Genomic DNA, 20136 nt, shown 5'->3' on the forward strand with positions numbered 1-20136 from the left:
TCCTTGTTTGTCTTGTCATTTACTAGTTCCTAAAACAATGCTTAACATAATAGTTGTGTGTTTGGGGGTGCATTTATTTATTTGTTGAGGGGGGCACACGTGAGAATGTGGAAGTCAGAATACAACTTGGACAAGTTGGTTTTCTCCTTACAGCATGCCATGTGGATCGGGGGATTGAACTCAAGTCATCAGACTTGGCAGCAAGCACCTTAACCTACTAAGTCATCTTACCTCCCTAGTAGTTGTTTGAATGAGTGAATGATTGATCTGGATGCTTGGTTCTGGTTGTGGGATGAAGGGAAAGGGAAAAATCTGAGCCTCTACAAATAGCTTCAGTGTTCCACTCATTGTTGTATCTCTGTATGCAGGGCAGCCATTTTGGGGGGTGCTGATGGATACCTGCGGGGTCGGCTATGTTGCCCTGGGGGAGGCCGACCCCGTGGGGAACATGATTGTGGTAGACTCTCCTGGACAAGAAGAACTAAACCAGCTGGATGTCAAGGCCTCCTCAGAAACATCCAGTGTGGAGACTTCCATCGAGATGTCACTGCCTACTCCTTTGCCCGGGTTTGAGGATTCTTCTGACAAGAGGCTTCCTCCAGAGCAGGAAAACCTCACCAGGTTGGAACAGCAAGGTATGTGCCTGGCCCTTGCTCTTCTTGTCTTTCTATGCTTAGCATGCTAAGCTCATGGGTTCTTACAAACTTGGGTACCATATACTGTACTCCAAAGAACCTTGAGCTCTGATCCCATCTCATAGACCATGTTCTTCTCTACAGATCTTCCTTCAGAGATGTCAAAGGTCTCAAACCCTAGGGCCTCAAAGCCTTCCGGGAGGAGAGGTGGTAGGACACCAAGAGGCCCTAAAAGGTCTCAGCAGCGTAAACCTCCATCCACCCCTCTGGTTCCTGGTCTCTTAGATCAGTCCAACCCTCTGTCTACCCCCATGCCTAAGAAACGAAGTCAAAAGTCCAAGGGAGACCTGCTACTTCTGAAGTTGTCCAAAGGCCTAGATCAGCCAGAGTCTCCACATCCAAAGAGGCCCCCTGAGGACTTTGAGACCCCTTCTGGGGAACGACCCCGCCGAAGGGCTGCCCAAGTGTAAGGATTCTGGGGCACAGCCTGGTGGAGGGATGGTGGTGGAAGGGGAGGGTAGGGCAGATGTTGAAGAGATGGGAAGACTGGTGAGGTGTCAGGTAAGTAGGGGTGGTGTCTGGGTTCTGGGTGGGGCAGCCCTTTAGCTCTTACAGCCACTTTTGTGGTATGTGTTGCTAACTTTTGTATCTAAGTGATTTCTTTCTGTATCTCATACTCCATCACATTTTTTGTTTGTTTTGTTTTTGTTTTGAGACAGGGTGTCGCTGCCTAACCCAGGTTGGCCTCGAACTTGCGATCCTCCCACCTCAGCCTCCCGAGTGCTGGGATTGCAGGCGTGCGCCACCACACCTGGCTCTCCATCACATTTTTCACAGACTTCCCCCAGGTCTTCATTGCTTTTACCACTCAATATATTTCAGTGTTTATGTGCCTTTCCTTCTTTCCCTTGCCCTTCATGTTCTATGTGGTAGAGTAAAGAATGTATTGGCCTAGAATTAGAAAACCTAAACTCATATTCCTTGGTATCTGGCTTGCCTGTGCCAAATCACTTAATTTCCTGGATTTCTGTTTCTGCTTCTGTTGGAGGGAAGGGGAAACTGGCAGCTGCTTCCCAGCATTTCTGAGATCAGTAAAATAATAATAAAGTCTGGAAATGTGGGCTCTGTTCAGTGCTTGTGAGCATGGCTCTGACTCCACCCTGTCCCACAGGGCACTTCTGTACCTTCAGGAACTGGCTGAAGAGCTCTCAACAGCCCTGCCTGCTCCGCTGTCAGGTCCTAAGAGTCCCAAGGTGAGCAGCCCCACCAAGCCGAAGAAGACCCGGCAAGCAACCTCTCAGGGTGATGAAGACGGCAGCGCTCGGGATGAAGACTTTGTTCTTCAGGTCGAGGGTGAAGATGAGGAAGAAAGTGAGGCCCCAAGTGAGAACTCATCTGATCCTGAGCCTGTTGCACCCCGAAGCACCCCACGAGGACCCACTGCAGGGGTAACTTGAGTTGATGCAAAAGTATGGGGAAATGAGAATTTTAGGAAGCATCGAGTACCCAAGAGAATGCCTTTGCTCTTTCATAGCCAAAACTAGTACCAAAAGAGAGAAAGACTTCAAAAATGTGATGTATTGGGGAGGTTATAGGGGAAGAACACAGTGAATAAGATGGTTCACGCCAGAGTGTTTCCTGCTAGAAAAGGATCCTGCTTCTCTATTGAATGCTACAGAATGACTTAGAGATGGGGGAGGGGAACTGACTGCACAAATTTCACAGAGGGACGACACTTGAGCTGGGCCTTGAAGGGCAAGTACAGGTTTCCAGGGGCGGTGGTGCTTCCCCAGAAGGTGATTGCAGCAGATGAGCAGGGTCTGGGTGAATGATGTTGTAGGGAGGATGGAAGAGCTTGCACTAGTACGCGCCAACACATGCTGGTTTTGACTGAGATAGAAATACATAACATAAACTTACACATATCTATACTGTTGTGTAGCTCTCATTACCCGCCATGTCTGGAACTTTTTATTCTTTGTGGTACTGGGGATTGAACCCAAGCACTCACATATGTTAGGCAAGTTCTCTTTTCTTTAGTTTTTTTGGTTTTCAAGATAGGATTTCTCAGTAGCTATGGAGCCAGTCCTCGATCTCACTCTGTAGACCAGGCTGGCCTTGAACTCACAGATTTGCCTGCCTCTGTCTCCCAAGTGCTGGGATTAAAGGTGTGCGCCACTACAGCCCCACTTTTCTATTTTAAATTTTGAGACACAGTTTCACTGAGTTTCCTAGAGTGGCCCTAAATTCACTGTGCAGCCTAGGCAGGTCTTGCACTTGCAATCCTTCTGCCTGAGCCTCTTGAGCAGTTAGAATTCTCAGCCTGTGCCACCAGACCTGACAATTTCCAAAACTGTTTTTAACATTTCCAGCTAAAGCTGCAGACTCTTTTTAAGTTGAAAAGAGCATGGGTAAGAAATAGGACAAACTGCACTTGACATTCAGAAGCTTTCATTTATCCAGATGAAAGTTTGCAGAATCCTAAACCAACCAATGAAACAAGCAGAGGTGAGACCCCTTTAGGGAGATAAGAGAATTCACAGAGCTTGGAGGGAGAGAGAAAAGGGAGAAACTGGTGCATTCCAGCTATGGAACATCATGTGAAGTAGATATTGGGGACATGATGAACTGCCTTTCTGATAGGTGGAATTTGGGAAGTGCCTGTGGGCCATGAGTCCATAGTATAATTGTATGGTCTCCCAGTGCTTTCCTTGCCTTGAGAGCACATGTAAGGGAGCACTGAGACCCTCAGTAATTAAGAAACTGATCCTTTGAGATCAAAAATATTTATTTTTTAAAAATAAAAATGCAACAAATCCAAAATATTAAAAAGTATATATGTCTATATATGTCTGTGTATATCATATATATTATACATATGTATTAAGAATATCATCTAAATAGTGTATGGGTACTTGAATGCTACAGAGTGAGTATGGAGGTCAGTAGACAACTCGGGAATCAGTTCTTTCTTCCTTTGTGGGTCCTAGGGATCCAACCTAGGACATCAGACTTGGCAACAAGCACTTAGCCTGCTGAGCCATCCTTTTAGATATGTTAGTAACTTTTTTAGTCATGTTCTTATACTGCAAGCTGGGCTTTAACACTGTTTACTACAGACAGGTCTCAGACATGATCCTCCTGCAGTTGTCTTAGTACTAGCATTGCAGATGTGCACCATCTCAGCCAGCATAGAAAGGAAGAAACTTGGGGCTGGAGAGATGGCTCAGTGGTTAAGAGCATTGCCTGCTCTTCCAAAGGTCCTGAGTTCAATTCCCAGCAACCACATGGTGGCTCACAACCATCTGTAATGAGGTCTGGTGCCCTCTTCTGGCCTGCAGACATACACACAGACAGAATATTGTATACATAATAAATAAATAAATATTTAAAAAAAAAAGAAAGGAAGAAACTTGGTACACATGCATAGTGTATGTGCATGTGTGTGGAGGCTAGAGCTAGACCTTGAATGTCTCCCTCTGTCATTCTCCACTGCTTTTTTTTTTAAAGATTTATTTATTAATTATGTATGTATACACCATCTGCCTGCGTGTATCCCTGCAGGCCAGAAGAGGGCACCAGATCTCATTACAGATGGTTGTGAGCCACCATGTGGTTGCTAGGAATTGAACTCAGGACCTCTGGAAGAACAGTCAGTGATCTTAACCTCTGAGCATCTCTCAGCCCCTCTCCACTGCTTTTTTGCTTTGTTTTGTTTTGTTTTGTTTTAGATCGGGTCTCTTTCCTCCCCCAAATGCTGGGGATAGAAGCATGAACCACCATATTTTTATTCACTTATTTCTTAATTTAATTGATTTCTGGTTTTTCTTTTTTACTTTAGTCCTTAATTTAGTTCTGTAGATACAACTTGTAGAAAAGTTGTGACAGAGCCAAATTTATAATGTTGTAAGCTTTATAATTGGGCTTAAAGGTGATAGTCATCCCTGGGATGTGGGTGAGATTCCAGGACTGTATATGTAAAGAGTGCTCTCCTTGACCTGTCTGAGGAATGAGTGTCTTTAAAGGAATGCAGTGGGAGGAATCACTAGCACTGTCCCTCAGGGCAGGAGTTTCAGCTCAGTGTACAAGAGTCCTCTGGGGAAGGAGAGAATGCTTCAATAGTTAGAGTTAATTGGACCACAAGTCTATATAGATGCTAATAGGGCAGTTGGGAGGATACGTAAAAACCAAAGAAAGTTAAAAAGTGAGAAAGAAAGCTATCTTCTGGGACTTTCTCCAACCTAGAATATTTATACTTTCTGTAATTTGATCCTCAGAAGCAGAAACCACACTGCCGGGGCATGGCTCCCAATGGCTTACCCAATTATATTATGGCTCCTGTTTGGAAGTGCCTGCACCTCACCAAGGACCTGTGAGCTTTGGGGACAGGGACTGAGGGTGAGAGGGTGGAGGAGGAATATAAGGACCATCTGGAAAGAGGGAAGCCCTTGCTAATGTAGAAAGTGGTGGTAACATCTTTACTTAGAAAAACTGTTAAGGGCAAAATCTTTCTTTACTTGACCACTTTTTAAGGGCTGGTTACTCCCACCCTCACAGAAAATGGTTTTAGACAGTGCCATGTAGAATCTGTCTCCTTTTCCACTGATGATGCTTCTGTCTCTCTAGCCGAGAACAGCAGCATTCATTCTGGGAGTTTGCTGAATGGATTCCAGTAGCCTGGAAGTGGCAGCTGTTATCGGAACTGTAAGTTGGATTGACATCCCTGAAGCTGTATTACTTTTCTATTACTGTGATAGAATAATCTGACAAAAGTAGGAAGCATTTTTTTTTTTTTTTTTTTTTTTGGCTCACAGAGTCAAAGGCACTTGCGAGTCATGGTAGGAAAGTCCTGGCAGAACCTTGAAGCAGCTGGTTGCTCTTTATCTGTAGTTGGGAAGTCAAGATCAGTGGGTGCTCAGCTATTTTATCCAGTCCAGGACCCAAGCCCATGAACATTTAGGGTGAATTGTCCCATTTCAATTAACCTAATAAAATCATTCACAGACTTACCCAGAGGCCAACCTAATTTAGGTAAACCGTCACAGGTATGCCCCCAGACTTACCTAATAGATAATTCTAGGCCCTGTCAAGAAAAACCACCAAAGTCCTCGAAGGAGAGGGAGAGGACAGACAAGTGACAAAGAATTTTTTTTTTCTAAAGATTTAATTATGTATACAGTATTCTGTCTGCATATATGCTTGCAGGCCAGAAGAGGGCACAAGATCTCATTACGGATGCATGTGGTTTCTGGGAATTGAACTCATAACGTTTGGAAGAGCAGTCAGTGCTCTTAACCTCTGAGCCATCTCCCCAGCCCCCAACCAAGAATTCTTTAGTGTACAGTGGGAAAATTCTTCTGAGTTGAAGCTAATGTTTTTGCTTCCTGCAGTGAAGCAGCTCCTTACCTGCCACAGGAGGAGAAGTCCCCCCTGTTCTCTGTACACCGTGAAGGAATTCCTGAGGATGGCACAATCTACAGAATAAACAGGTAAAAGACAGCCACTCAGCTCTTTCTCTGATTCTCGAAGATGTTTCGAGGATTAACAGATTAGCCCTGTCCTCTCCTGAGTGCTGTTCTGGTTGGTTCTGAGAATAGAGTCCAGCTGTAACAAGCTAGTCCTCTGTAATGTACAGTATTCAGCTCTCTCCAAGCTGGGCTAGAGATGTTTGGAGACTCAGGTGGTCCAAGTCACAAGATGGCATGCATTTAGCATGAAAGAACAGCTTCTCATCTTTGGAAGTGAGCTGGCGTTCATTTCTGAGAGTGAAGGGAGGGAAGCGTGAGTGGGGGCGAGTCCTCCTCCAGCCACAGGCTAATTTTCAGAGTCTCATATAAGCTGGTCACCTGTTCCAGTGGGACTTGCCATTTTGACCTTCCATTTCCTAATATCTCTGTTACTCTCTGACCTTTCTCTAGATTTAGCTCGATCACAGCACACCCAGAGCGCTGGGATGTGTCCTTCTTCACAGGAGGACCACTCTGGGCTCTGGACTGGTGCCCAGTGCCTGAAGGGTCAGCAGCCTCACAGTATGTGGCCCTTTTCTCCAGCCCAGACATGAATGAGACACACCCACTGAGCCAGCTTCATTCAGGCCCTGGGCTGCTGCAGCTCTGGGGCCTTGGGACATTGCAGCAAGAAAGCTGGTGAGGTGGGGCTGGGACACTGCCACAGGCAGGTGGGTGAGGGAGAAACGAGGCTGGGAAAGGGCTTGCATTGCACTGAGATGAGACGAGGAAATGGAGCTGTTAGTCCTAGGCTTTTCCTACCTACTGTGTCCCATGTTTCTCTCCCCAGTCCTGGCAACAGGGCCCACTTTGTCTATGGGATTGCCTGTGACAGTGGATGTATCTGGGACCTCAAATTCTGCCCCAGTGGGGCATGGGAACATCCAGAAACCCCTCGGAAGGTACTTCTAGTTGACTGTGGGCTAGCTGTTGGAGGTCTTAGGGCTGGAGGAAGGAGAGTGTGGTTGGTGGGTGGGGGTTTTCCGGAAATCCCATGTCCTGTTCTGAGAGACACCCTCAGGTTTTCTGAGAGGCACCTGAAAGCAGCAAACCTCAGCACAGATCTGCTCCCCCCCACTCTCCAGGCTCCTCTTCTGCCTCGGCTGGGTCTTTTAGCCCTGGCCTGCTCAGATGGGAAGGTACTGCTGTTCAGTCTGCCGCATCCTGAGGCCCTCCTGGCTCAGCAGCCTCCAGGCAAGTAGCACAACTACTACAGTGGTGGTAGCTGGACTCTCAGCTTGTCTAACTCCTGTGACCCAGATAGTCTCGAGCGTAAAAGCTTGATTAGGCAGACTTCTGTGATGGAAATATGACTTCAGTTTTTCTTTTTGTTTGTTTGTTAAGACAAGGTTTCTCTGTGTAACAGTCCTAGTTGTCCTGGGACTAGCTCTGTCAGGCTGGCCTCGAACTCACAGAGATCCATCTGCCTCTGTTTCCCTTGTGCTGGTCTCAGGATTCCCCTCACCTATGTTTAGGCAGTATCTTGTAGGGGCCATTTGTAGTGATGAGGCGAGCAGGCCTGCTTTTCTTCCCCTCCTAGCTCCGCACAGCTAGCTTAGCCCCAGAATAATTACACGGAAACTGTATTCTTTTAAGCACTTCCTGGCCCATTATCTCTAGCCTCTTACTGGCTAACTCTCGCATCTTGATTAACCCATTTCTAATAATCTGTGTAGCATCACGAGGTGGTGGCTTACTGGGAAGATTCTAGCCTACATCCATCTTGGGTTGGAGCTTCATCGCATCTGACCTACTATGCTTTCTTTCTCCCAGCATTCTGTTCTGTCTACTCCACGTATCTAAATTCTGCCCTATCAAAAAGCCAAGGCAGTTTCTTTATTAACCAGTGAGAGTAACACATAGATATATGACCCTCCTCCATCAGTATCTTTTAGGAAGAGTTAAAAAAGGCAGATCCTATTTTTTTCTCCAACAATACTTAAGTATTTAAAAGGAAGGTATCTGGATTTAAGCCTTTGAGTGTTTGGTGTTTGGTAGTCTGTTGGAGAAATAGGTTGAGGCAGACATAGGGCAACTGGCCTGTCCAGTACCGTGACATCGTGATGTGATATCATCTACAAAGCTCATTTCCACACTTGAATTACCAAAACATGAAAAATCTGGTAATGTGTTCAATAGAGTTGCTATTTTGTGTTGAGTCACATTCTTAGCTATTCTTAGCTGCATGCAGCTTAAAAGATTGAACAAGTCTCATAGATAATTTCTTTAGAAAGTTTTGAGATAATAGGGAACTTGGGAGACAGGTGTGTACTTGGATCTCTGTAAGTCCAAGGCCAGCTTGAACTTCAAGTGAGTTCCAGGACAACCAGAGCTCTGTAGAGAGACCTGTCTGAAAAAAAAAAAAAACATAAAGAAAAAAAAAGGTTTAGATATAAAAGGAGGCAGGTAAATGAGGATGCCGCTTAGTGAATATGCACCAAAGGAGGTTTTATGTGCTTCTTTTAGTTGAATTTTTTGAAGCAGAGTCTCATGTAGCCCAGACTAGCCTTGAACTTACCATGTAGCTGAGGATAACTTTGAACTTCTTTTCCTTCTTTTTCCACTTCATGTTCTGGGATTACAGGTCTACACTACCACACTTGTCTCTGTGTTTAATAACTCTATAGAAGAGACATAGAAATGTAGGAACAAGTCAGTAAGGACAGAACACATGGATAATGAAAACAGAGTTCTGAGCAAATGAGCAGAGTTCTAGAAACAGAAAGGAGAGAAGAACATCTGGAGGTGTTAGTGTTTCTCATAGAAGGGATGGTAGTGTTGGGGAAAGAGTGGGGCAGGTGGACATAGTGAGAGAAAGAATGAAAGAAGGGCATTGGGGGGCTGGAGAAATGGCTCAGAGGTTAAGAGCATTGCCTGCTCTTTCAAAGGTCCTGAGTTCAATTCCCAGCAACCACATGGTGGCTTACAACCATCTGTAATGAGGTCTGGTGTCCTCTTCTGGCCTGCAGGCATACACACAGACAGAATATTGTATACATAACAAATAAATAAGTATTTAAAAAAAAGAAAGAAAGAAAGAAAAGAAAGAAAGAAAGAAGGGCATTGCTGAGGCGTGAGAGAGGAGGAGCTCAGTCCTGTGGATCCAAAGCATCAACTATCTACTATTCTTGTTTTTCTTCCTTACAGATGCTATGAAGCCTGCCATCTACAAGGTGAGTGAGGAGCCTGTTAACTTAGCTGAGGCTGCATCTGCCTAGAGCCTTATTTTACAGAGTCTACAGTGAGTCTTTCACTTCTGAAAGTATCCCCTTTCTCAGCCGGGTGGTGGGACATGCCTTTAATCCCAGCACTTGGGAGGCAGAGGCAGGCGGAACTCTGAGTTGGAGACCAGCCTGGCTACAGAGTGAGTTCCAGGACAGCTAAGGCTACACAGAGAAACCCTGCCTCAAAAAAAAAAAAAAAAAAAAAGAAAGAAAGAGAAGAAAAACTGATTTGAGGGGGTTGGAGACACTTTGTCCTCTTGTAGAGGACCCGGGTTTGGTTCTTAGCACCTACATGGAGGCTCACAACCAACCATAACTCTGGTTCCAGGAGATCTGACCCTGCCCCTTCTCAGTTCCTTGGACACCAAGCAGTTATGTGGTACACACATACCTTCCCTCCCTCTCTCTCTCTCTCTCTTTCTCTCTCTCTCACACACACACACAGAAGCCACTTAGACACGTAGAATAAACCTTGAGGGGAAAAAAAACTAATTAGAGTCTCCTTTCAAACAGTAAGAGCTCCTAATCCTAATCCCAGCTCTTCTGTCCTTACAGGTACAGTGTTTGGCAACCCTTCAGGTAGGGTCTGTGCAAGCTTCAGACCCCTCTGAGTGTGGTCAGTGCCTTAGCCTGGCTTGGATGCCTACCAGGCCCCACCACCACCTGGCTGCAGGATACTATAATGGTAAAAACCAAGACCTGTTGCTCTTTAAGCTTTTTATATGTGCTTGGGTTTGGATTGTGTTCTTTTTTGATTAAGCGTAACATTATATTATAGTTTAAAATCAGAGCTGGAGAGATTTCTCAGCAGTTACATACATTTGCTGCTCTTGCAGAGGACCTGGGTTTGGTTTCTAGCACCCACCTATAGCTCACAACTATCTATAACTCCAGTTCCAAGGGATCCAAAGCCTTCTGGTCTCAGGGTCCTTAGCATGCACATGGTGCTCAAACAGACATGCAAGCAAAAATACTCATATGCACTAAATAGAGTAAATCTTTATACAAATTCAAGCATTGTAAAAAAAAATACACAAAGAAGAAATGTCACTATAATTTTTTCAGTAAGAAAATTATTGGGTGGGATATAGTTCAGTTGGTAGAATGCTTACTTTGCATTTCTTTTTTCAATCCTCACACTCCATAAACTAGGCATAATGTTACATGTCTGTAATCTTAACGCTTGGGAGGTGGAGGCAGGATGATCAGAAATTCAAGGTTGGGGGTATAACTCAGTAGTAGAGCATTTACTGCAGAAGTTTGAAGAAAATAAGTGTTTGATCCGGTAGTGGTGGCACACACCATTAATCCCATATTTTTAGGGGGCTGGAGAGATGGCTCAGAGGTTAAGAGCATTGCCTGCTTTTCCAAAGGTCTTGAGTTCAATTCCCAGTAACCACATGGTGGGTCACAACCATCTGTAATGAGGTCTGGTGCCCTCTTCTGGCCTGCAGGCATACACACAGACAGAATATTGTATACATAATAAAATATTTTTTAAAAAATATTTTTTTAAGCCGGGCGGAGGTGGCGCACGCCTTTAATCCCAGCACTCGGGAGGCAGAGGCAAGCGGATCTCTGTGAGTTCGAGACCAGCCTGGTCTACAGAGTTAGTTCCAGGACAGGCTCCAAAAAGCCACAGAGAAACCCTGTCTCGAAAATCCAAGTTTTTGTTTGATTGATTGTTTTTGTTTTTTTGATAGCATTTCTTTGTAGCTTTGGAGCCTGCCCTGGAACTAGCTCTTGTAGACCAGGCTGGCCTTGAACTCACAGATCCATCTGCCTCTACACCACCACTGCCCGGCCCAATTAAAAGAATTTTAAGAAGAACTGGACACTGCTAGCTTGTGGTGGCACATGCCTTTAATCCCGACACTCAGAGACAGACAGGAGGATCTCTGTGAGTCTGAGGCCAGCCTGGTCTATATAGTGAGTTTCAGGATAGCCAGAGCTACATAGAGAAACCCTGTCTCGGGGAGGGGCAGGGTGGGTAGTACTGAATAAACAGCCCAGAATGTAAAATTGCTGCTAAGCCTGACAATCTGAGTTTGATCCCCAGGATTCTCACAGTCAAAGGAGAGAACTGACTCCCTTAGGATGGTCTTCTATACACATGCTGTGGTACACAAATACAAAACAAATTTATATAATTCAAATAAATAATTAGATGGACAGAACTGGTATATACATATAATAAAGTACTAAGCAATTTAGAAAAAAAATGATGTCTCCTGACATATAGCATGGATACAGCTCAGAACAGCTACCACAATGCCTGCTGATCACTAGTGTGATATGCAGATAGTTGCTTTCCTCATTCATAAAGAGTCATAAGGAATTTTGACAGTGATGGGAATATTTGGGTTCTTGTTTGTGGGGTTTTTTTTTTCCTGGTGCAAGTGCCTGTCAAACTCATGGAATCATGTGCTTGAAATAAATGTACTTAACATAAATGTTTCCACTATGAAATAGAAAAGAGAAAAATTCTCTGATAATACAGGAGTTCATCATGGGAATTTAAAGAAGGACAACCTTATAGTAAAAGATCATACTATGTAAGCTGTTTAATGTAAAGGTGTTGGGGCTGGAGAAGTGGCTCAGTTAAGATCACTGACTGCTCTTCCAGAGGACCTGGGTTCGATTCCTGGCATCTACAGGCAGGTCACAGCTGACCGTAGTGCTCCAGGATCCAGTGTGTGGTGGGCCTGCTGTACAAGGCTATAATCAGCTACTTGGATCCTGAGGTAGGAGGCTCAAGCTCAAGGAATACACATTCAAAATTAAAAATAGAAAGATTAGCAAGTGCCTACATAATATTCATTAGATTCTGGATATAATCCCCCAGTTCTTCAAATAAGTACAATTTAAAGGTATTTAATTACATATATTTTACATTTACTTATTAACTCAATGAGGGGCAATGTGTGGAGGTTAGAGGACAACTTACTTGGTTCTTTTTTTCAACCATGTAGGTAGGATCAAACTCAAGTTGTCGGGTTTGGCAGCAGACAGCCTTACTACTGAGCCTCTTTTATTGTTTTTAAGTAACAGTCTCATTTTCAGAGATCAGTATACTTTCTCTCAAGAAGATGAGGAAATTAATGCTTTTTTAAACCTACGTCACTCTTGTGTCTGTTTTCTGCTTTTCTCAGATGGTATTTCATCATCACGACACATGGCTCATGCTGTATTGCTATGTTACACTTCTCCCAGTACTAGGGATTGAACACAGCCCTTGCATATGTGAGATAAGCTGCTTTAGCTGAAGTGATCTAATGATTGTCTCCCTGAGATCTCTCAGCTCAGTCTCCTGCTTCCACTGCTGAGTTATTTTCATTGCTTGCCTACAATTCACTGTATTTGTTTTGTTTTTTGAAAAAGGTTCATAAATGCTACACTTGCTACGCTTATATATATATAAGATTTTTAATGTCCTTTTATCTTTTCTTTTTATCTGAGTTACATTTCTGAATACCTCTTCTTTGCTAGCCTTGTTTTTTTATTTGTTTTTAGTTTTGTTTGTTTGTTTCTTTTTTTTTTTTTTTTTCGAGACTGGGTTTTTCTGTTGCTTTGGATCCTGTCCTGAAACTCACTTTGTAGACCAGGCTGGCCTTGAACTCACAGAGATCCATTGACTCTGCCTCCCAAGTGCTGGGATTAAAGGTGTGTGTCTGGGCCTAGGGAGTTGGCTCAGAGGTTAAGGACACCGCCTGTTCCTCCAAAGGACCTAGGTTCAATTCCCAGCACTCACATGCAGTTTACAACTGTCTGTAACCCCAGTTCCAGGGGATTTGACACCTTCACACCAATTCACATTAAAAAAGTGTAAAAAATTTAAAAAGGGGGGGTGTGCCACCACTGCCTGGCTCGCCTTGTTTTAAGTCAAGTCGTTTTCTGTATGTACATCTGTTGTCTCTTCCTCTCCATTCTGTTGTTTTTATTGTTGTAGAGCAGAATTAGAAATTTTCTGGGTTTTTTGTTTTGTTTTGTTTTTTGGAGACAGGGTTTCTCCATGTAACAGCCCTGGCTATCCTGGAACTCGCTTTGTAGACCATGCTGGCCTCGAGTTCTGCCTGTCTCTGCCTCCCGAGTGTTGGGATTAATGGTGTATGCCACCATTGCCCAGCCAAGAAAATTTTTGTAATGAGCCAAATAGTAGTGATTTTAGACTTTTTAAGCTAATTTGCCATTATTGGTGCTAAATTCTGTTATTTGGGTATGTAATCAACCCAAGATGTTGTGTAAATGAATAGGTATGACAGTGTTTCAGTATAATTTGCCAGAACAGGCAGCCTAAGCAAGACATTATGGCTGATAGCGACATTGGAGGAGAGCCCAAAGGATGCTGTGAGTGTGAGGCCAGCCGAGGCTGCACACTAAGATGCTGTCTCCAAAGAGTGTGACACTAACTAACTCCATTCTTGTGAGATGAAGCACATTTATTCCCTAGTACCCAAATAAAAAAAGGCAAAACTGAATCTGTCAGATCTGCTGGTTGTAGTCTGCCAACTAGTATTCTAAAGGGCTTTTAGTTTGTTTGGTTGCGATAGGGTTTCATGGTGCATCCCAGGTAGATCACCCTGCCTCAGCCCGAATGCCAAGATTATAAGCATGTGCCACTGTCAGCCATGTGCACTTTTTTTTTTTTTTTTAAGACAGGGTTTCTCCGTAGCTTTTTTGGTTCCTGTCCTGGTCGTCATCAGCTGGTCGTCATCATCCCTGCTCTTTCATTGTAGTTTGGATTTGAGAGTCAGGAGACAAAAGTCTGGGATCCCAAAGAAATGAGAACAGAGAACCAGCACCCTTCCTTTAACACAGTGGTTCCTGACCTCCTGACGCTGCCGCCCTTTAGCACAGTTCCTCATGTTGTGGTGACCCCACCATAAAATTATTTCAACAGTTCTGGATCCGGATGTAAATATTTTTGGAGATAGAGGTTTGTCAAAGAAGTCACGACCCACAGGTTGAGAACCACTGCTTTAATGTCTACATATTCTATCCCTACTTTAGGCATGGTGGTTTTCTGGAATCTTCCCACTAATTCACCCCTCCAACGGATACGTCTCCCTGATGGCTCCTTAAAGCTGTATCCCTTCCAGTGTTTCTTAGCCCATGACCAGGCTGTTCGTACAATTCAATGGTGCAAAGCTAACAGGTACAGAGTTTGAGGGCTGTGGAAGGGGACTCTGTAGCAGGCTGCCTCTTCCATATTGGCTCTGATGTGTTCTCCCGTCTTTCAGTCATTTCCTGGTTTCTGCGGGGAGCGACCGGAAAATCAAATTCTGGGATCTTCGGCGACCTTATGAACCAATAAATTGTATCAAGCGCTTCTTGAGTACAGAGCTTTCCTGGCTGCTCCCCTACAATGGTGTCACCGTGGCTCAGGACAACTGCTATGCCTCGTACGGCAAGATGGAGCTATGAGTTGGGACAGGCTCTAAGGGTTGGAGCAGAAATGGGAAAGGAGGGTTGGGTTGTTCTGAATTCTGTAGGAAAAGAATTTATTATTCTTAGAAGAAGGACAGTTTATTCTATCTCTCTTTCTCATAGTTACGGACTCTGTGGAATTCATTACATCGATGCTGGTTACCTTGGTTTTAAGGCCTACTTTACTGCTCCACGAAAAGGCACCGTCTGGGTGAGCTCCTTCTTCCAGCTTCAGTAGGCAGGAGATGCTCATTTGCTCACTGTAGTAGTCAGGGCACAAGGAGGAACTAACGATATAAGATAATTCCATCTTTAGGGATTTGAGTTGTTTCTCCGGATCTCTCTCCCCAGCCTCAGACAGTATAGTCACCATCACAGGCAAATGAATGAGTAAATGGATGAAATAAATTTGCTCTCTTCCTATTAGAGTCTTTCAGGTTCAGACTGGCTCGGGACAGTAGCTGCAGGAGATATATCTGGGGAGCTCATTGCAGCTATTTTACCTGATATGGCATCAAACCCAATTAATGTCAAGAAACCTGCAGAAAGAAGATTTGTGAGTATACGAACATTTATCTATAGGTCATAATCTACTTGCCTCGTCAGCTCTTGGTAGAATGCAAACTAGTGCTTGGTCTCCAAGCTCTGATACTGTCCTTGTTATGGCAAGGAATTTGGTATAATCTTCTCTGCCCTGTTGGAACGGAGCATGTGTGTTTGGTTGGTTGGTTGGTTGGTTTTTCGAGACAGGGTTTCTCTGTAGTTTTGGAGCCTGTCCTGGAACTAGCTCTCGTAGACCAGGCTGGTCTCAAACTCACAGAGATCCGCTTGCCTCTGCCTCCCAAGTGCTGGGATTAAGGGCATGAGCCACCACTGCCAGGCCTGAGCATGTTTTTTAAAAATTGTTTCCATCGGCCTGGAGGGATGGCTCAGCCGTTAAAGGCTAGGCTCACAACCAAAAATTGTTTCCATCATATTTATTTTGTGTATATATGTATGGGTGGTGGTGTGCATGCCAGAAGGCAACTTATAAGTCAGTTTTCTTTCTCTCTCTGTCTCTCTCTTTCTCTCTTTTCTCTCTCTCTCTCTCTCTCTCTCTCTCTCTCTCTCTCTCTCTCTCTCTCCACCATATAGATCCTGAAGATTAAACTCAAGTTACCAGACCTAGCATCTAGAGCTTTTATCCACAGCCACCGCACTGGCTCCAGTGTTTTGTTTTGTTTTGGGTTTTCAAGACAGGGTTTCTCTATGATAGCCCTAGCTGTCCTGGAACTTGCTTTGTAGTCCTGGCCTCAAACTCACAGAGATCCGTCTGCCTCTGCCTCATAAGTAAAGGGGTGCACCATCACAGACTGCCATGGAGTGTATTTTTACTCTTACTACTTTTAAGACTTTGCCACAGTAAGCCAGTTTACTTTCTGCTTTTGTGTTTCAGTATGTTAAAATCTAATCTCAGGTGGTGGTACATGCCTTTAATCCCACCACTCAGAAAGCAGAGGCCAGCTTGGTCTACAAAGCAAGTTCCAGGACAACTAGGGCTACACAGAGAAACCCTGCCTCAAAACAAACAAACAACAAAAAGAAAAAGAAAAGAAATCTAAGGCTAGAGAGATGGTCTGCTAAGCCCATGTGCTGAATTCAGCCTGAATTCCTCGTACTGGCATGTGTGATGCATGCAGTTGTAAATAAAAATAAAATTGTAAGACACTAATTTTTGGTCTTCTCCTAGCCTATCTATAAAGCAGATCTGATAGCATACCAGGATAGCCCTGAAGACCAAGATTCCTTGGCCACCTCTGAGACCCCCAATCCTCCCAAAGCGAGAACGTACACTGAGACCATCAATCACCACTACCTACTCTTTCAGGATACAGATCTGGTAAGCTGTGGCTACAAGTCAGTGTGGCATTAGAAAAGGTAGACACTTGGCTGGAGAGATGGCTCAGAGGCTAAGAGCACTGGCTGCTCTTTCAGAGATCCTGAGTTCAATTCCCAGCATTCCATGGTGGCTTACAACCATCCATAATGAGATCTGGTGCCCTCTTCTGTCGTTCAAGCAGAACACTGCTTGAATGTACATAATGAATGAATGAATGAATGAATCTTAAAGGAAAAGATAGAAACCTTAGATAACAGGCAATCCTAAGGAATTCTACTTGTGTTCCCCAGAGTTCCTTCCACAATCTACTCCGTAGAGAACCGATGCTGCGCATGCAGGAAGGAGAGGGGCATTCTCAGCTTTGCCTGGATAGGCTGCAACTTGAAGCTATTCACAAGGTGAGAGACTAAATGGCAGCAGAGACGGCTAGAGGAGAAGCAGCCTTGGTGACCTGGGTCATGGTACAGAGAGCTCATTCATTATCTCATGGTCTAGTCCTGATAGTGACTTGATTTTATTTGGTTGGTTGGTTTTGGGTGTTCTCTCTATGTAGCTCTGGCTCTCCTGGAGCTCACTTTGTAGACCAGGTTGGCCTAAAACTCAAAGAGATATATATATATATATATATATATATATATATATATATATATATATATCTTCCTATCTTTTGGGTACTGGGGTTAAAGGTGGGTGACCTGTTTTTAAAGCTCACACATCTAGGGGTCACTTTAAGACACAACTGCTGAGGCTCTTTTTGGTTTTCTGTTCTCTTCACAGGTACGTTTCAGCCCAAACCTGGACTCCTATGGATGGCTGGTATCTGGGGGGCAGTCAGGGCTGGTTCGGATCCATTTTGTCCGTGGACTCACTTCCCCGCTGGCCCACCGTGTACAGCTTGAAAGCCGAGCCCACTTCAATGCTATGTTCCAAACCTCCTTTTCAACTGAAGGGCCTGGTTTCTCTCCAACCAGCCATTGCCTTCCCCCCAATCCCTAATCTGGTCCACGCAGAACCTCTTGGATTGAAGTCTGCCAAGAACAAATGGCCCCCGTGCACAGAGCATAGGACCTGGGCCCTTCCTGGACAGTGATGGTGCCAGGCCTAGATCTTTAGGCCTACCTGCCCAGAACTCCTTAAATCCCTCTCCTTCCACAGACTTCTGTGGTCACAGCTCCCTGCAGGTAGGGGGGCTCCCCCTCCACAACAATTCCTATGCCTAAAACCGTGGCTCACAAGAAACACTCAGGCCTGACCTAGGCTTGGGAGTCAAATTGCTCATATTGAGCATATTGTGAAGGAGGTAAAGCTAAGTAAAGGTACTGGGTGTTTTTGAGACCACTTGTGAGTGGGTGTTTGGAGAGTCGGAAAGGATCTTCATGAAGGCTCCTGTCGAATTCCAGGATTTGATGTTATTGCCTTCCAATCTTCCTCTTTAGAATAACCAACACACAGGCCCAGTGGGTGACAGTAATTTATTGCTTGTTATACTTTAACTGAGGAACATCCTAAACTCCTATCAGTAGGACAGCGGCCAGCTCTTAGTTGCTCCTGCTTATGAAATATCCCAATCATCGGTCACTTGACACTACTTGAACACTCCTAGATAGTAGTGTTTTTAAAATTTTTGGAGCTGGGTATAATGGTGCACACCTGTAATCCCAGCACTTGGGAGGCCGAGGCAGGAGGATCATAATTTTGCATTCAGTCTGGGCTATCTCATAAAACCAAAAAGTAAGAAAAAAATCTTCCTTTATATCAAGTCAAGAGTATACCTCTATTAATTTTACTAATGGTTGTTAGGAGATGTAGTCATTCCCTGTGAGTGCCCTTTTCAGTACTTAACAGTGTTTCTCAAGTCATTTTTTTCTCTAGATTAAATATCTTTAGTTATTTCAATCATTCTTTTACAAGTCATGATTTTTGATCTTCATGATATGGTCACACTGTTGACATATTAAACATGTTTAAACTGTATAGAAAGTATTTAGAACCCAATAATGTATTGTCATCTGGATAGAGTCCTCTCGTGGATAGCTGCACCTCATATGACTGATACTGCCTCGAAAACACAGGCAGCCCAGTGATGGGAAATGGTCAAGTCACAGCCATGGAACATGTAGGGATACAGACTGAGGTTTGGAAGGAAGTAGTTAGACCATCTTACTAGAAAATAGGAAGCAAATAGGTCGCCCGCTTCCTCTTGGAAGGGATGCAGTCTAGATTAGTATTGCCTGAAACAAACCTAGACTTTAGCACACTCAAGTCTGGTCTGTCATATCTGGGAACAGCCTTCTGCCTGAGTAGTATAGAAGATTTATCAAATACCAGAAAAATCTTTCAGAAGAGAATCAGTAGTTCAGTTGCCTTCCTATATAAAGAGAAAGCAGGCCTGTAGGAAACTCAGGTCCTTAAGCCACGGAAGGACCACAACCCATGTTGGTGTGAAGGAGCCAAGTGTTGTACCAGTCTGTTGTGATCCAGCTTAGGCTGTGTCAGGCTTGCTTTTTGAACTAATAAAGAAGTGCCTTCCATTGCAGAGAAGCTTGGCTTGTCCTGCAGAGCATCCCCTTGACACAGCTCATCCTTGTTTCCCTACTTCCAGTGGTAGAGAAGGTGGGGCCTGGGAACTAAAGACAGCAGTTGTAGGCTGGTGCCAGCAGCCTGCTCCTGATACTGAGTCAGCCTTTATGTTGAACTGAAGACAATGTGGATAATGTTTTTTGCTCTTTTTTCTTCTCCCATGGGCCTTTTCTCATTTTTCTTCCTTCCTTGTATATCTACTTTATAATCCATTGGTTCCTGCTCTTTTCTTCTTTTGGGCCTTAGCTTAGTTTGTCGCCGTCTCCAGTTGTCTTTTCCCAGCATCACCCAAATCCTGTTCATCCTTCAAGATCCCTCCCAGGGCTGGGTTGTAGCTCAATGGAAGAGCATGTGCTTAGCATGTACAAGGCCCTTGGTTCAGTTCCCACCCACCCTATACCCCTGCCCTCCAAAAAAAGAAAAACCAGATCAAATTTCACTTGGGAACTTTTTGTATTTCTCCAAGGAGGGGTATGGTGGACAGGGCCAGGACTTCATGTGTTAGAGAAGAAGGCTGGACGGATGAATATGGTCTATTTTGTGTGCTTTACATGTTACTGAGCGTTATGAGCTTTATACTATTTTATGTAATGATTAGATTCTGAGACGCTGAGCAATCTAAATAAGGTCATATAACTACCAAAACTGGCACTGAGATTTTAACCCATACACTTCCTTAAAAATACTTTTCCAACCTTGCACATTTGACCTATTACATCTACTGATATAAATTCCTTTAACATGTTCTATACACAGGAATCCAAATTCTCTAGTAGCTAATAGGATTCATTCTCCTGTAATCATATGGGAATTGAGTACATGAGCTGAGTGTAAGCAGACAGAACAGGAAAGTTGAGCTTTCTTGACATTTTTGTAGATACATT

The 20136-nt window shown here is 44.2% G+C and overlaps 1 protein-coding gene across 5 annotated transcripts in view; it reads left to right on the plus strand.

The window, feature by feature from the left end:
- Positions 1-19208, plus strand: part of LOC121432791 (general transcription factor 3C polypeptide 2) — a 24469-nt gene extending 5261 nt beyond the window's left edge. For 4 of the 5 annotated variants that reach the window (XM_041630927.1, XM_041630925.1, XM_041630928.1 and 1 more), the window contains 19 exons: positions 369-635; positions 780-1101; positions 1355-1483; positions 1807-2083; positions 4913-5007; positions 5262-5339; positions 6026-6124; positions 6554-6781; positions 6933-7044; positions 7228-7336; positions 9290-9315; positions 9922-10051; positions 14377-14521; positions 14607-14768; positions 14917-15004; positions 15221-15349; positions 16523-16672; positions 16963-17070; positions 17450-19208. In XM_041630927.1, the coding sequence (XP_041486861.1) occupies positions 392-635; positions 780-1101; positions 1355-1483; positions 1807-2083; positions 4913-5007; positions 5262-5339; positions 6026-6124; positions 6554-6781; positions 6933-7044; positions 7228-7336; positions 9290-9315; positions 9922-10051; positions 14377-14521; positions 14607-14768; positions 14917-15004; positions 15221-15349; positions 16523-16672; positions 16963-17070; positions 17450-17668 (2850 nt within the window). In that variant the 5' untranslated portion in view covers positions 369-391 and the 3' untranslated portion in view covers positions 17669-19208. The remainder of the gene's footprint in view (positions 1-368; positions 636-779; positions 1102-1354; positions 1484-1806; positions 2084-4912; positions 5008-5261; positions 5340-6025; positions 6125-6553; positions 6782-6932; positions 7045-7227; positions 7337-9289; positions 9316-9921; positions 10052-14376; positions 14522-14606; positions 14769-14916; positions 15005-15220; positions 15350-16522; positions 16673-16962; positions 17071-17449) is intronic. The other variant, XM_041630929.1, reaches the window with a different exon arrangement.
- The last annotated feature ends 928 nt before the right edge of the window (positions 19209-20136 follow it).

This window comes from Microtus oregoni, unplaced genomic scaffold, assembly GCF_018167655.1.
Source record: "Microtus oregoni isolate MIOR12 unplaced genomic scaffold, Mior012 000036F_ref0000092, whole genome shotgun sequence".
NCBI classification, from domain to species: Eukaryota; Metazoa; Chordata; class Mammalia; order Rodentia; family Cricetidae; genus Microtus; species Microtus oregoni.